The sequence below is a fragment of the Trichogramma pretiosum genome, unplaced genomic scaffold (assembly GCF_000599845.2).
Source record: "Trichogramma pretiosum strain Unisexual culture from Peru unplaced genomic scaffold, Tpre_2.0 scaffold45, whole genome shotgun sequence".
NCBI lineage: Eukaryota > Metazoa > Arthropoda > Insecta > Hymenoptera > Trichogrammatidae > Trichogramma > Trichogramma pretiosum.
In genome coordinates this window covers 561,381-574,748 of record NW_019641665.1, presented here as the reverse complement: position 1 = coordinate 574,748, position 13,368 = coordinate 561,381, and the positions used below count along the sequence as shown (strand labels likewise).

The 13,368-nt window shown below is 47.6% G+C and overlaps 1 protein-coding gene across 4 annotated transcripts in view; it reads right to left on the bottom strand.

The window, feature by feature from the left end:
• Positions 1-1,776, bottom strand: part of LOC106649384 (protein groucho-like) — a 94,114-nt gene extending 92,338 nt beyond the window's left edge. For all 4 annotated transcript variants that reach the window (XM_023460288.1, XM_023460287.1, XM_023460289.1 and 1 more), the window contains exon 1: positions 261-1,776. In XM_023460288.1, coding sequence (XP_023316056.1) covers positions 261-323 — 63 coding nt within the window. In that variant the 5' untranslated portion in view covers positions 324-1,776. The remainder of the gene's footprint in view (positions 1-260) is intronic.
• Positions 1,777-13,368: the final 11,592 nt, after the last annotated feature.

The window sequence follows — 13,368 nt, the reverse complement described above, 5'->3', positions numbered from 1 at the left end:
ACTATTAATAACACAAGTATTAGCATGTTTCAGCTCGTACATAGAGCGCGGAGGCAGACACGCGGCTCTCGAGTCTCGAGAGAGCCGCGCACAGTATCATTAAAGCATTTGAAAATTTCACCACAGTCATGCGCTCGCGCGACTATGCAGCACAGACGCAGTGCGAGAAAGACAGGTATATAATACGTGTATAGGTATATATGTGTTTGCACTGGTACGTGCTGCACAGGTATATATGCAGCACGAGAGTATCCACTTACCGGATGCCTAGCAGCTGCGGCCGCCGCTGCAGCGGCCGCATTGATTCCGGCGCTCGGATACATTTTTCCCGCTCTCGCTCTGTCTCCGTCCAACTCGCCTGCAGAAGACACGGCGGCGGCGAAGATATTGCTGCTGGCTCGCCTGATGGTTGTTGGTGGTTTCGCAGGGATGCGACACAGCGATGGTCAACAACAATACCGCGCGACACGACACACGCAAAACCAAAAGTATAGCAGAAGGCGAGCTTGTTCTTTTTTCTCTTGGCTTCTTTTTTTAAATCGCGAGGTAACGATTTTTTGTCTTCTTTATCCTCGCAGCGAGCGGCAGAAGCACACAACTATAATAACGCACTGTTTTTTTTTCTCTTTTCTGTCGATGCACAATAAACCCACTGATGCACGCGAATAACTGCTTTTTTTGCAGTCTCTGCGCACGATTATTTATTTAAGCGGGAAATTTTTCAAACACTCAAACACATTTAACACTCAGGCCTACGTATGCAATATTCGTATGCGCCTTTTCGAACGTTTTCACAGACACACTTTTTTGTTGCTATTTCTCTCTAGCTGGTTGGTAATCCAACTCGTTTTCTCACTCGTGTCACTTTTGTCGCAGCAGTAACAGTAGTAGTAGTAGTAGTAGTAGTCGTAGTAGGAGTAGTAGTAAATGTTGTTGTTGCAGCTGCAACTTTACTCACGGCTATACAAGCAGAGATATATAGAGAGAGAAGAAGAAGAAAAAGAAGTTGTTATCAAACGTCGTCGGTATTGAATCGCAATAGTGGTCGCAGCCAGACGAGCGACTGCTTTTTTCTACAGCCCCGTTGGAACGCCATCCACTCTGCCTTTATTCCTCGGGCTTTCTTTCTCTTTTTTCCTTTTTTTCTCTCCCTCTTTCTCGCTCGTACACTCACTGGCTCTTTCTGGCTTCACACTGCCGTCACTGCTCGTCCGCAATTGCAAGCCGCTTGTATACACACTTGTTTGTCGATCGATTCTCAGCGATTCATTCGGCAAAACGACGTCAACGAGGCAATTTTACTAGCTGTATTTGTTTGTGTTTAATGTCGAACGATCGTCCCCTCACAGCTTGGCTATACGAGCTCAAGTACAATACACACAACTGCGGTAGCAAGCTCGCGCGCGACTTTCAGGCTAGGTTCGAAAGAGAGAACTACCTTATCGACGTTCGTTGGCTCGTACGATGCACGACGAAGAGCGATGTCAAAGCTTTGAAAGCGGCGCAACGATTTCCACGAGCTTTTGGAATAATTCGAATGATTTTAAAGAAAAAAGGAGCAAAACAATCGGTGCACGCACTGTGTAATAGGCCGTCGAGCGCGATGCAACTATCTGTGTGTAATGCTCGGCTGCTGTTTGCGTACGCGTGTGTGTGTGAGAGAGAGAGAGAAAGTATATGTATTTTGTATATAGGTGTGTATATGCGCTGTACTATGCCGCACGGAGCTGTAAATTCGCACAGAAGCGGAGACTATTACGAACCTCGCTCGGCAATGGTTTCGGAACGACTGACTGGCGAAACGGTAGAGGGGGCAAAGTCGCGTCCCCCACCTCGAGTCGCTCCGTCTCTCTCTCGCTCGCTCGCCCTTTAGATGTGTGTGCGCGAAATGCATGCTCGACGCTCTCGTATAAAAGAGAGAGAGAGAGAGAGAGAGAGAAAGAGACGCGGCGTGGTGTATACACGCTCACAGTCACACGTAGACGAGGGCGCGCGTCATTTCTATACAAGTGTGTATGTGTGTGTGTGTGTGTGTGTATATGGAGTGGCAGTCGCGGCACTCGGCTGAGAGAAAGAGAGAGAGAACGACACCGACACACACGTACGAGTACGGAGCGATATTCGCGCGCGCATCCACCGGCGGCGTTGGCAGCGGTGGCAAGAAGCAGCAGCAGCAGCGTCGACCCGTACGCAGCCCCGCGCACCCCCCGGTTCGTTGGTCGACCCCCCCTTTCCCCTCTCGGCCGTCTCAGCTGCCGCCGCCACCACCGCTTAACCAATGTGTACGACGCGCGTCTGTGTGCGGCATAGCAGCAGCAGCAGCAGCAGCGAGTCTATATTATACGTGTGCGAGTGTATGCGCGCGTCCGTATACTCCGTGCCGTCATCCATATAATAGGTGTACCTCGCGCTCTCTCGCACTTCTTCGCTCGCGCTCTTTTTGCCTCGCTCCGCTCCGCGTCTCTCAAGTCTCACTCGCATCGCGCGGTGTGTGCGCGTCGGCCGGCTCATATTTATTTCTCTATGCTTTTTTCTTTCTCTCTCTCTCTTTCGCAGTTCGCTCGCACATTCTCCTCGCTTCTCTTTTCTCTCGCGATGCTCTCTTGTACGTGCACTCGCTGCGGCGTATATTCATCCATCCACGTGTATGTGTGTGTGTGTGCTTCACTGCTGCTGCGCACTAACATATGTGTGTGGTGTGCGTGGCGTACAGTACGAATGCACGCACGCTCTCGATCTCTCGTTCTTCCATCGCGCACAATTAGTTGCGCCGTTATATCTACTTAGCTATAAAGAGCCGCCGAAATTACTTTATTTCTCCGTACTATAGTGGTCGTTCATGCCGCTCTCGGCCTCTCGCACGCACACCGAGCCACGGACAAGAGAGATGCATGCTCTTAACGAGTATTACAATTATATGTACTGCGGCTCGGTCAATTTGTTTCTCGTATTTTCTCGCCGCGTCGACTACGATTTTAAGTTGCACACGCGCGCAGCTTATGTATTTCTCTCTTTAATTACGAACAAGGACGACTCGAGCAACTCCAGCTCGACTCTACTTGTATATACTCGCGCGCTCTCGAGTATACAACGCCGACGACGACGATGATTTCGGAGTCGAAACGTGTCGCGTGATGCATACCAAACAAATAAGCACAACAAGCCCGGATGACTCCAACTTTAATACTCCACTGTAATATATAGATATTGTACATAAAGGGAGCCTGTACAGACTTTAGCCGCACACAGCTGTACTGCAAATATGTCTGCGTGTATATATTGTGAAATTGTACGTACGCATGTGTGTGTGTGTATACCGTGGGGTTATTAAACGCACGAACGCCTCGGCACGCAGGAGAAAACGAGAGCCCCGTGGACTTTTCTCTCTTTCTCTCGCATACGTACATCCAAGTCACAATACAAAGCTTTAACGTACACACGGGTGTATGTTCACGCACATACACACAGGCCTGTGCTGCACCACATGCCAAATTATCATTTCTGCACGATGTCGGCCTCGATACATCCTTCTCTCTCTTTTTTTATTTAGCTCGTCGCACGAAGGAGAGAAAAACCTCCTCCTTGAACGTTATAACGTACACACGCAGGCGTTGCTCTACTCCCTTACATATTATGAACATATAAAATCCCACTGCAAAGTCACTCTGCCCGCATATATGTGCGTGTAGCGCACACACATACACACATACATTTGTTAATTCGCTCGACTCGTCGGGAATTTTGCGCCGCGCATACCCGAGTCATGCTTGCCGCTTGTAGCATAGCAGCAGTGCAATATACTGCCTGTATATAGTGTTGTAGCGAGTGCCTGCAAGTGTGCGTATGCGTGTATGTGCGAGTAAACGCCACAAGCGCACAATCAGGTTGAAATTGCTCAAGAAGCAGGCGCAAGTGAAACATTGGCTTGACGAGTGTGTTATTAAATTGATCTCTGCACACTGCACGAGCGGCGGTGGCGGCCACTAAGTTTTTCCCTCTTATATACATGTGCGCAGCTTGCATGTGCGTCTATATACATCGTGTAAGTACGTATAGAAGGTGGGTAAGGTAGGTAAAAGGTGGCTATGTAGCATATACTCGGGCCGTAAGCGGACCGGCGTCGCAGCACCGTGTACTTGCGGGTTTCAATTACTCGTGCCTGAGAGAGAGTGAGAGAGAGAGAGAGAGGAGAGCGTGGGGCGGCGCGCGGACTGCATAACTTCGCCTCTACTGAACACTCAATTTTGGCTAATTGCACGCGATCTGTCCAGTTGTTCTTGCCTCTCTTAAATTACTGCCTAACTGGCTTTTTTCCCTCTACACACGGCTCGGCTATCTATACGTGTATACGCGTTATTATATAGGCGCGTATAATGCGTTTATCTCGCGAATATACGCGCACGTATATCTCTCTATATTATGCCCGCATGGACTGTTGATCGGCGCGACCTTGCGCGGATTAATAACCAGCGCTTATTTCTCATATTAGTAAATCAAACTCGCTGCGCGCGCGCGCGTTTTCTCTCTTTCTCTATATACATACGCGATCGGCCTATGGCTCTTCAAACAATACTTTACGACTCAGCAATGCGCTAATTAGATTCCTTCCTTTTTTTTCCTTTCCCTCGAGCCAAGCCGACGCTGTTCCAGTCCATTATCCAAACATAATGCGCGCAAATACGTTTTTTCTTCCTTCTCGCATTTTCGTGCGAGCAATATATAACGTGTACACATGTACACGCGTGTGGCTCACGTGCGCCAAAAGTCCATATAATACGCGAACACACAGCGCACGAGGCGAAATCGCGAGCGAGGGTGGAGCGCGGCAATAAAAATCAGTTGGGGCTACGCGCGGATTTTGATTAAATTAAGCGATTTCGGCCATTTCAGCTGTACGCGGGCGTCGTCGTTTTTTTCCCCCCCGAAATACTCCACGCCAATTCAGAAGCTCGTTAATATGCGAGTAATCCGAGCGCGCACAGGTGAGTCGAGCCGCTCCGCGTGCAGCTTCGGAGCGACGTACACGTACGCGCGGGATATGTAGGATAGGCAACGCGGAAAAAACGTCGGCGAACTGACGCGGAGCTCCGGCAGCGCTGAATATATCCGTACAGCAGTACGTGCGCATACATTTAGGTAACAATTCGAGTTGACGCTGGGATCTGGGATGTAAATATGCGTGTGCGGTGGCGGTGGTACGGCAGTGGAAAAAAAAAGAGAAGAACGAGAAACTGCGACGCGAAATTGCATTTCTTTGTTCCAGTACAGCGACGCACGTATACAGCATACAGCAGCAGCAGCAGCAGCAGTGGTACCGGGTTTTTCTTGCTGCTGCATCTTTTTTTTTGGTTGGCTCGCTGTATAGCCGCAGCCAGTACAACTCGGTGGTGGCACAGTGAGCTATAGAGCGCGCGAGAGCGACAATTTTCTCTCTTTATGTATATTTTATCCGTGCACATACATAGTTGGAAAACGAGTCACAGCCGAGCGAGTTAAGCGACGGGAGCATGTACACTCATCGAGTAGGCAAAAATTCACGTATTCGAAGAGAAAGAGAGAGAGAGAGAGAAAAAAGTCGCTGCACGGCTCGAGTCAGGAGTGAGTTTGTCAGGTAACGTGTGCACACGGAGGACAGGGGTAAAAATTTATTCGTACAGCAGCAGCAGCATCAGTGGCAGCGAAACTAGCTGCTCGAAGTGCGCTACTGTATGCATGCGCGCACATGCAGAGTCAGTCTTGTCTCTCTCTCTCTCTCTCTGCTCGTCATTCCCTCGTGCACATCGCGGTATCGCGGCGCAGTCGAGTCGCTCAAACGCGCGCCGTATGTGTGTGTGTGTGTGTGTGCGGCCCAGCTAGCTCGGCAAGCGAAACGACGTGACGAGCATACACGGGTATTAGCCGCGCTCGGTTGCGCCTCTCCTCGACTCCTATGTAGCACTACAGCCAACTTAGCTATTCTCCTTCTCTCTATATTATACGCTATACATAAGGTGTATATGTAGCCGATATATCGCGCATACGATGCGCTACTCGCGACCCATATAAACTCCGATGCTAATACCAAGTTGGCATTCGCAAACATGCGTTTATACAGGATAGGAGGCAGTTGCGCGACGATGCACCGACGCCGTATTTGTACTCGATCGATCGTAAAATATTTCTCTGCTCGGATCCGCGTCTCGATCGCAATATACGTTAAAAGCCAGCGCGCGACGATATAATCACGCTCGCGCGTCTCTATAGAAGCGGCCGCTTTTGTGATTTTTCCCCGCGAGCTCTCTTCCCTTAGGGCAGCAGCAGCAGCAGCAGCTCTCAGCCAGTCGAGTGGTTGGTCCACAAAGCGCGCGCGCGAAACGTGCGGAAAGAAAAGAAGAGAGAGAGAGAGAGAGCGCATTGCCACAAATATATGGCGCCTCGGCTCGTTTCCTCCTCCCGAGTCTTCTGTGCTGCACCCCCGGCACAGCCACCCCGTCGGTGCAATGTCGCTACTACCACTACTACAGACTCTATATGCGCTCGTGTGCAAGTGCGTGTGAATGTGATTGTGGCGCGCGCGCGTACATATACCTACATTATATACAAGAAGACGACAGCATAGAGAGAAAGAGGGAGAGAGAGGCGAGTCCGGACTGCGAGTAGTAGCACGTTAATCCCTTCATATCTCGAGCTCCGACGACCCCAAAAGTGGTAAGAGTGAGTAAGAGACTGAACGGCTGCTGCTACTTCTCTTTATCTCGCACTCGTGTTGGCGCAACGCCGTATTATATATAGAGAGAGAAGAGCGCGACCTGCCGAGCTTCTGTCTGTGTGGCATGAATGCTATATTGTAGGCGCTTTATACGCGCGTCTGTGTGCGAGCTACTGCTTCGTAGTAATATAAGGGGGGCAAATGTGCAAGCAGGGGTGAAGAGAAGAAGATAGCGCTGTAGCGCGGGCAACATGCGTAAAAGCCCCCCCAAGAGAGAAGCTGCGCGCAGAGTGAGTGAGAAGGAGACTCGCACGTACATACACATACACACACGTGCAAAACAGCAACAGCGAGTGCCGAGTGCTGAACTTACGGGTATAGTAATAGCAGTCGTTCTGTCTCACTTTTCCAACACACTCACACTCATACATACAGAGGCACATCTACACGAGCTTGCACACAAAAGACAAGTTTAATGTGTGCGCCAAGCAAAGCGGGCGGTATACACCTATGGATGTTGTATATACAAACACACGTACACCCACACACAGAGAGAAAGCATAGCCTCCAGTCAGCCGCTGATGCAGCTCAACAGCAGCAGCAGCAGTGGCGGCGGCGGCAGCAGCGCGTATACATAGAGTTCGCGCTCGTCTAACTCGCGAATAAGCGTGAGCGGGAGCAAGAGAGAGAGAGAGAGAGAACGTCGCCGTCGGTTGCTAGCCTGGTATTTCTGCGCGATGACCCTATACCTATATATACGTGTACGTGTGTATATACGCGAGAGGGAAAGAGAGAGAGAGAGAGAGAGAGAGAGAGAGAGAGAGAGTAAAGCCATGGCCCCACTATGTGAATATCGCACGGCACACAGTCCCAAGCAGTTTCCTACTTGATTGCCGCTATCGTCCTCCTCTCTCTCTCTCTCTCTCTCACTCTCTCTCGTTCTCTCGGAGTTGCTGTTGCCATATAGCTCGCTGCACTAGTAGTGGTGAGCAGCGAGTAGGGCGCGATGTACAAAGCAGCGAAAGAGCCAGCTACACCACTAGTGTGCGAGACTCTCTGCGCGTGTGTGTGTCTGTGTCGGTGAGTGTATAGATACGTGCACGTCCGTGTGTATGCATGTGCGTGCTTGCGCACACAGCTACATACTACTACTACTACTACAACAGACTCGAGGCTCAAGCTCTCTGTTGTGCACGCGGCAAAGCTCGAGGAATCCGCGCGGACTGCAGCCCGGCTTTGCGAGCTCGAATCGTAGACCGGAGTCGAGCGGACTTGGCCAATGTCGGTGGCCGACTCCCCACTTGCTTAACCGACGCCGAGCCGAGCCGACCAATGCGCCGTCGCAGCCGACCAATGCCGAGCTTTCGTCGACTTTGCATTTGATCCGCGCGGACTGATTCTCGGCTCTCTCTCTGTCTCTCTCCTTCTCTTACTCACTCTCTTTCCCTCCAGCATATATGTATATAACTCGACTCAAAGAGATAGAGCGCAAGCAAGCAAGCAAGCAAGAGAAAGAGAGAGAGAGAGAGAGAGAGAGAGAAGATATATACATGCACACATAGACACATAAATACACACGATATACACCATCGTGTGCGCATGAAGGTGCTATACACGAAGCCGCAGCGAAACATGAAAAATAGGGGACTACACAGAGAAAAACACGGAGGCGGCTCTCTCTCTCTCTCTCTCTCTCTCTCTCTCTCTTTCTCTTCCTATTTCTCCTTATTTCTCCCTCGACCCTCAACAGTACAAGAAAGACGAAGATAGAGAAAGATGCGAATGCTGCTGCTGCTGTTGCTGTGCTCGAAGGTGCGACTCGATGAGAGAAAAGGACGCAAAGTGCCATCGCTGAATATATATAATATATATCTGTATAGCTGCGAGCAGAGAGAGAGAGCCACGCTCTCTTTTAGCGAATCCGAGGAAGCCTTGCATGTCTGCGTGCACACGTATATTATGTATGGCTGTGCGTGTGTTCGAGCGAGCGACGAGAGACGCGGAGAATTGTATATGTATAAGAGTATGCTTTGAAACGTATATCTGCGCCCTCTCGCCTGCGCGCGCGCGCGAATCCTAAGAAAGTACATTTCAAAAAAAAAAAGGTGAGGGAGAGAAACATGTGGGAGGTAAAAATGAGAAAGATAGAGTCTACGCGATGCCGAAGCGCAAGTACTCCGATTTTGCTGTATATATATACACGCACACACAGATATACGCACATATAGTAGCGGAGCCTAGTGCTGTGTGCCGCCACCAGTGCTCGATGCAGGAAAAAGAAAGAGCGAGCTAGAGGGATGGCAATGGAAAAGTAACATAACGAAACGTCGATCCCATTACCTCAAGTTCTCTGCTTCTTTTTCCTCCCTCTCTCTCTTTCTCCATTCTCTCTTTCTCTCCCTATATCTATATTGTTCTCTCCTTTATACATGTCTCTCGCTTAGCTCTATACCAGGCATTACGTATATATATGTGTGTGTATGGATATATATTGTTATACACAGTGCACATATATATATATATACAGATATATATATTATATGAGCACACACGAGAGAGAAACTCGACCTCGTTCCTCTTCCTATCTTCCTTTTTCGCTCTCTTTCTTAACCACGCTATATACCATACAATATACATGTGCATATATATATACGGCAAGTAGTTGTGAGAGGGAGAGAGACTTGATTTTGCCCTTCTTATCCTTTTATATGCGCTAGCACATATATATACACGTAGCCCTTTAGATGTCTTTCTTTTGCCGTGTGCAGATGAACATAGGCCAGAACCGGCGACGACGGCACTGACACCGACCGAGCTAAGGTGTGTCTGTGTGTAGTATACGACTGAGCTATACCTATGCATATATTGTATCATGCGCTGTTATATACAGCTCGCACATAAGGCCAAAATTGAATATCCGTAAATTACAGCGGCACTGGGGCGCGCGTGTCCAGCAACGAGGTTCTTAATACAGCCAAGGATGTACCATATAGCACACTATATATATATACGTATATAGTATAAATCCCCTGTATACGTATAAGCAGTAGCAGCACCGAAAGAGCATTGTTATGCCCTGTTGCTCGTGCGCATCGTGTCGTCGTCCTCGTCGCCCTCGTCGTCTATCGCGTATATAATCTACGTCGCCGCTTCTGCTGCTGCTGCTGCTGCTGCCCAACATTATAAAGCACGTGTTCCTCCGCAGCCCATGTAGTTGTAGTAGTAGATCTAAATATGCGCACCTACACGGCCTCGTGCACACATTTTGTTATATAAATATAAATCGCAGCTGTAACTGATTGAGCTCGAATAATGCGACAATACCCGTACAGCATAAACCGATTCGTTTGAGAGCTATGTATAGCGTAAGCTTATAGCTACTCGCCACTGGGCTCCGATAATTCGCCTATTTACCGCAGGCCGCGTCCACAAAAATCCTAACATTATACGCGCGGCTTTCACTCGCATTTAGTAGTATAGTAGTTGGTACAGTAGTGGCTCGAGGCGAGTATATATGTACGCGCTCGCGTAAACCTCATTTGCGCCGTGTCTATCGAGTATACACGCCCGCGTGCAGCGCAGTGTGCACCTATAATGCACACCTATTCCTCTCTATCCCGAGCGCCGCGCGTATAATAAGTACTTGCCTAGCGAGAGTGAGAGAGGCTTTTACAAATTTGTTTTGATAAATTGCCTTGGCTTACATCGGCCGAGCAACTACTACTAGACGCGCCTTTGTAAATGTCTCAATTATTCAATAAACACCCCAGATTCTCTGCCTCTCGACTTTGTTCGCGGCTTCCTGCAATCGCTGCTCTGATTTACCTGGAGCTATTTTATAAATTTCAAACATTTTCGCTCATTGCCACTTGCATAACGAAATTAATTGATCAGTGAAGAAGGCGATACAAAGACTCGATCCATGGATTTGTTATTATTGTTGAAGTGAAACTTCTCAAGGCACTTTAGGTATGGATAGTTGACCCTTGAAATCTGAACAGTAACGCGTGATAATCGTAGTTACATTGACTCTTCAGAGCCAGAGTCTTTTCACTATGCTACATATGATTGTAAGCTTTTTGATTCCATCAATAGATGGAGTATTGTAATTTCGCAAGGGATAGAAAAATTTTTATAGGATATTTATTGAAACCATTTTCGATATTTCAAAATAAAATTTCTGTACAATATACAATTCAAGTAATCCTTGTTCGTGGCCAGGGCACAATTTGATCGCTGGCACTTTCTTCGTAGCGACGCGTACATTTTTCCAAATCATTTCCAAATATCTATTAGAAACGAAGGGGGCCAGGAGCCTCTACAGATCGAGCTCGACAGAATCCAATTAGCGATAAATTGCAGCTTGAAAAATAGAACACACCAGCAGGCGGCGGAGCAATGCTCGCCAACTTATAACGGACGAAATAACGACGGCAACGGAAAGAAAGAGGAGAAAAAAAACAGAATGAAGAGAGAGACGGAAAAAAGCAGCAGCGGCTGCGACGGAAAATGCATTTTTCGCTCGACTATACACAACACGTCGCTTGATTGTAAATGTGCAAATGTGTGTACAGGAGTATATGGGCATGAAAATCGCCGCTATGTGTTTATAATATGTGTGCGAGAGAGAAAGAGACAAGTCGCGCAATAGCCATACGTTATAATACGTAAGCAATAGCACTCGCAGACTAGAGCGAGTAGGATATAGAAAGTGGCTGCTTTCCGCTGTCATAATTTCGCGTACGTCGTCATTAAAATTAATACACGTCGAAGAGAGCTGAAAGTCCGCGTCCAGTACTGCAAACTGCAGTAATACATGTATATATCCTTGGTGGTGTCTTTATACATACACATACGCGCGCGCACATATATGCTACCGACGTCTCGTGCTTTTGCCTCCCCCCTTCCTACTCGTCGAGCTCGGCTAATTTTCTATTAAATCGACTTCTTCGCGTTTCTCGCGTTAGGCACACACACACACACACACACACACATGCACAAACTCGACTTGCATGATATACACATATAGTCGTATACATATCGAAAGAGAGGCATCATGTATATTTAAGCGAACATTGCTTTTTGCACCGCTTATACATAATAAAGCAGTGTAAAACGAGGCCGCCACGCCGTACTGCATTTTCTCCCTTTCCTCTCCGCTCATTCTCTTTTCAACCTATAAATATGAACGTCGTTAATACCTCTCTGTTGCTGCTGTATTTCTGTGCATATATATGTGTGTGTGTGTGTGTGTGTATGCGTGTGAGTTTGCGCGAGGAAAATTTATTGAAAAACTCGCTCGCAGTTCCGCAAACGCAAGTTTATATGAGACACAGAGAGAGACTGGGCGTGCATATTTACGCGGCGCGGCTTGTTGTCGTTGGCGCGCTTTGAAATTATTCATCGATCCCGAGCTGTTACTGCAGTTTTTAATAATTTATCCACGTATATATACACACACATATACGTATACATGGTAGAGACTGTGCAAGTTGGCCGGCAAAAAGCTCCCCCGCGTGAGAGAGAGTGAGAGAGAGAGAGCAAATGCAGCCGAAAATTCCCGACTCGAACGAGCGATTTGTGCAGCAATCGCGATATTGTAAAGCTTTTTCGCACTCGCGCCAGCCCTCTCCCATCGATTTTGTAATAATACGACTGGGCCTTTTGTTATTATATACATATGAGGCATTTCATGCGAAGTGTCCTAGCGCTTCGCCGCGCGGCCCAATTAAGCGAAATCACTCAGTTTCTAACTCACGTAAAAAGTATCAAAATATACTCAGAAAAAATAACTAACTAATGATTTCGATAGGAAATTTCCTCAGCTTTCCGATGGTGTGGTCAGATTTTCCGAAATTTTCCATTTTCCCCGGAAAAATTTGACATAAAGTTTAAAACGCAAATATCTCAAAAAGCCCATTTTTAAGATTTTTTTAAATAGTCCCAATCGAAAGCTGAGGAAATTTCCTAACTGTATGCAAGTTTTCAGAGTGTGCAATTGATTATTACTTAGTGAAACACAGCTGTGAACATCGGGCGCTCGGCCGCGCGGCGGTATGACGCCAGCCGCCGCGCCGTCAGCCATCGCGCGGCACCCACTGCCCTATTCTTGTGTATGACACGACTCTAATTTCTCTTTAAAAATTAAACAAATACATGATTTCGATGTATTTTTTTCTCAGCATTTCAATGCTGCGGTCAAATTTTCCAAAAATTTTCGTTAATTCCAAAAATCGTTTAATTTTCAACTCGCTGGAAAAGTACCTAAGTGCCCCTTGAAAAATAACTATCACTCTATTCCGATGGAAAATTGTCTCAGCTTTCCAATGGCGAGGTCAAATTTCCCGAAATTTTCCATTTTCACCGGGAAAATCGTCGAGAACTCTATAAAACTGACTATCTCAAAAACGACTGAATATTTTGAGTTATAAAGTTTATGTCAAGTTTTTCCGGAGAAAATGAAAATTTTTGGAAAATTTGACCGCACCATTGAAATGCTGAGAAAAAAATACATCGAAATCATGTATTTGTTTAATTTTTAAAGAGAAATTAGAGTCGTGTCATACACAAGAATAGGGCAGTGGGTGCCGCGCGATGGCTGACGGCGCGGCGGCTGGCGTCATACCGCCGCGCGGCCGAGCGCCCGATGTTCACAGCTGTGTTTCACTAAGTAATAATCA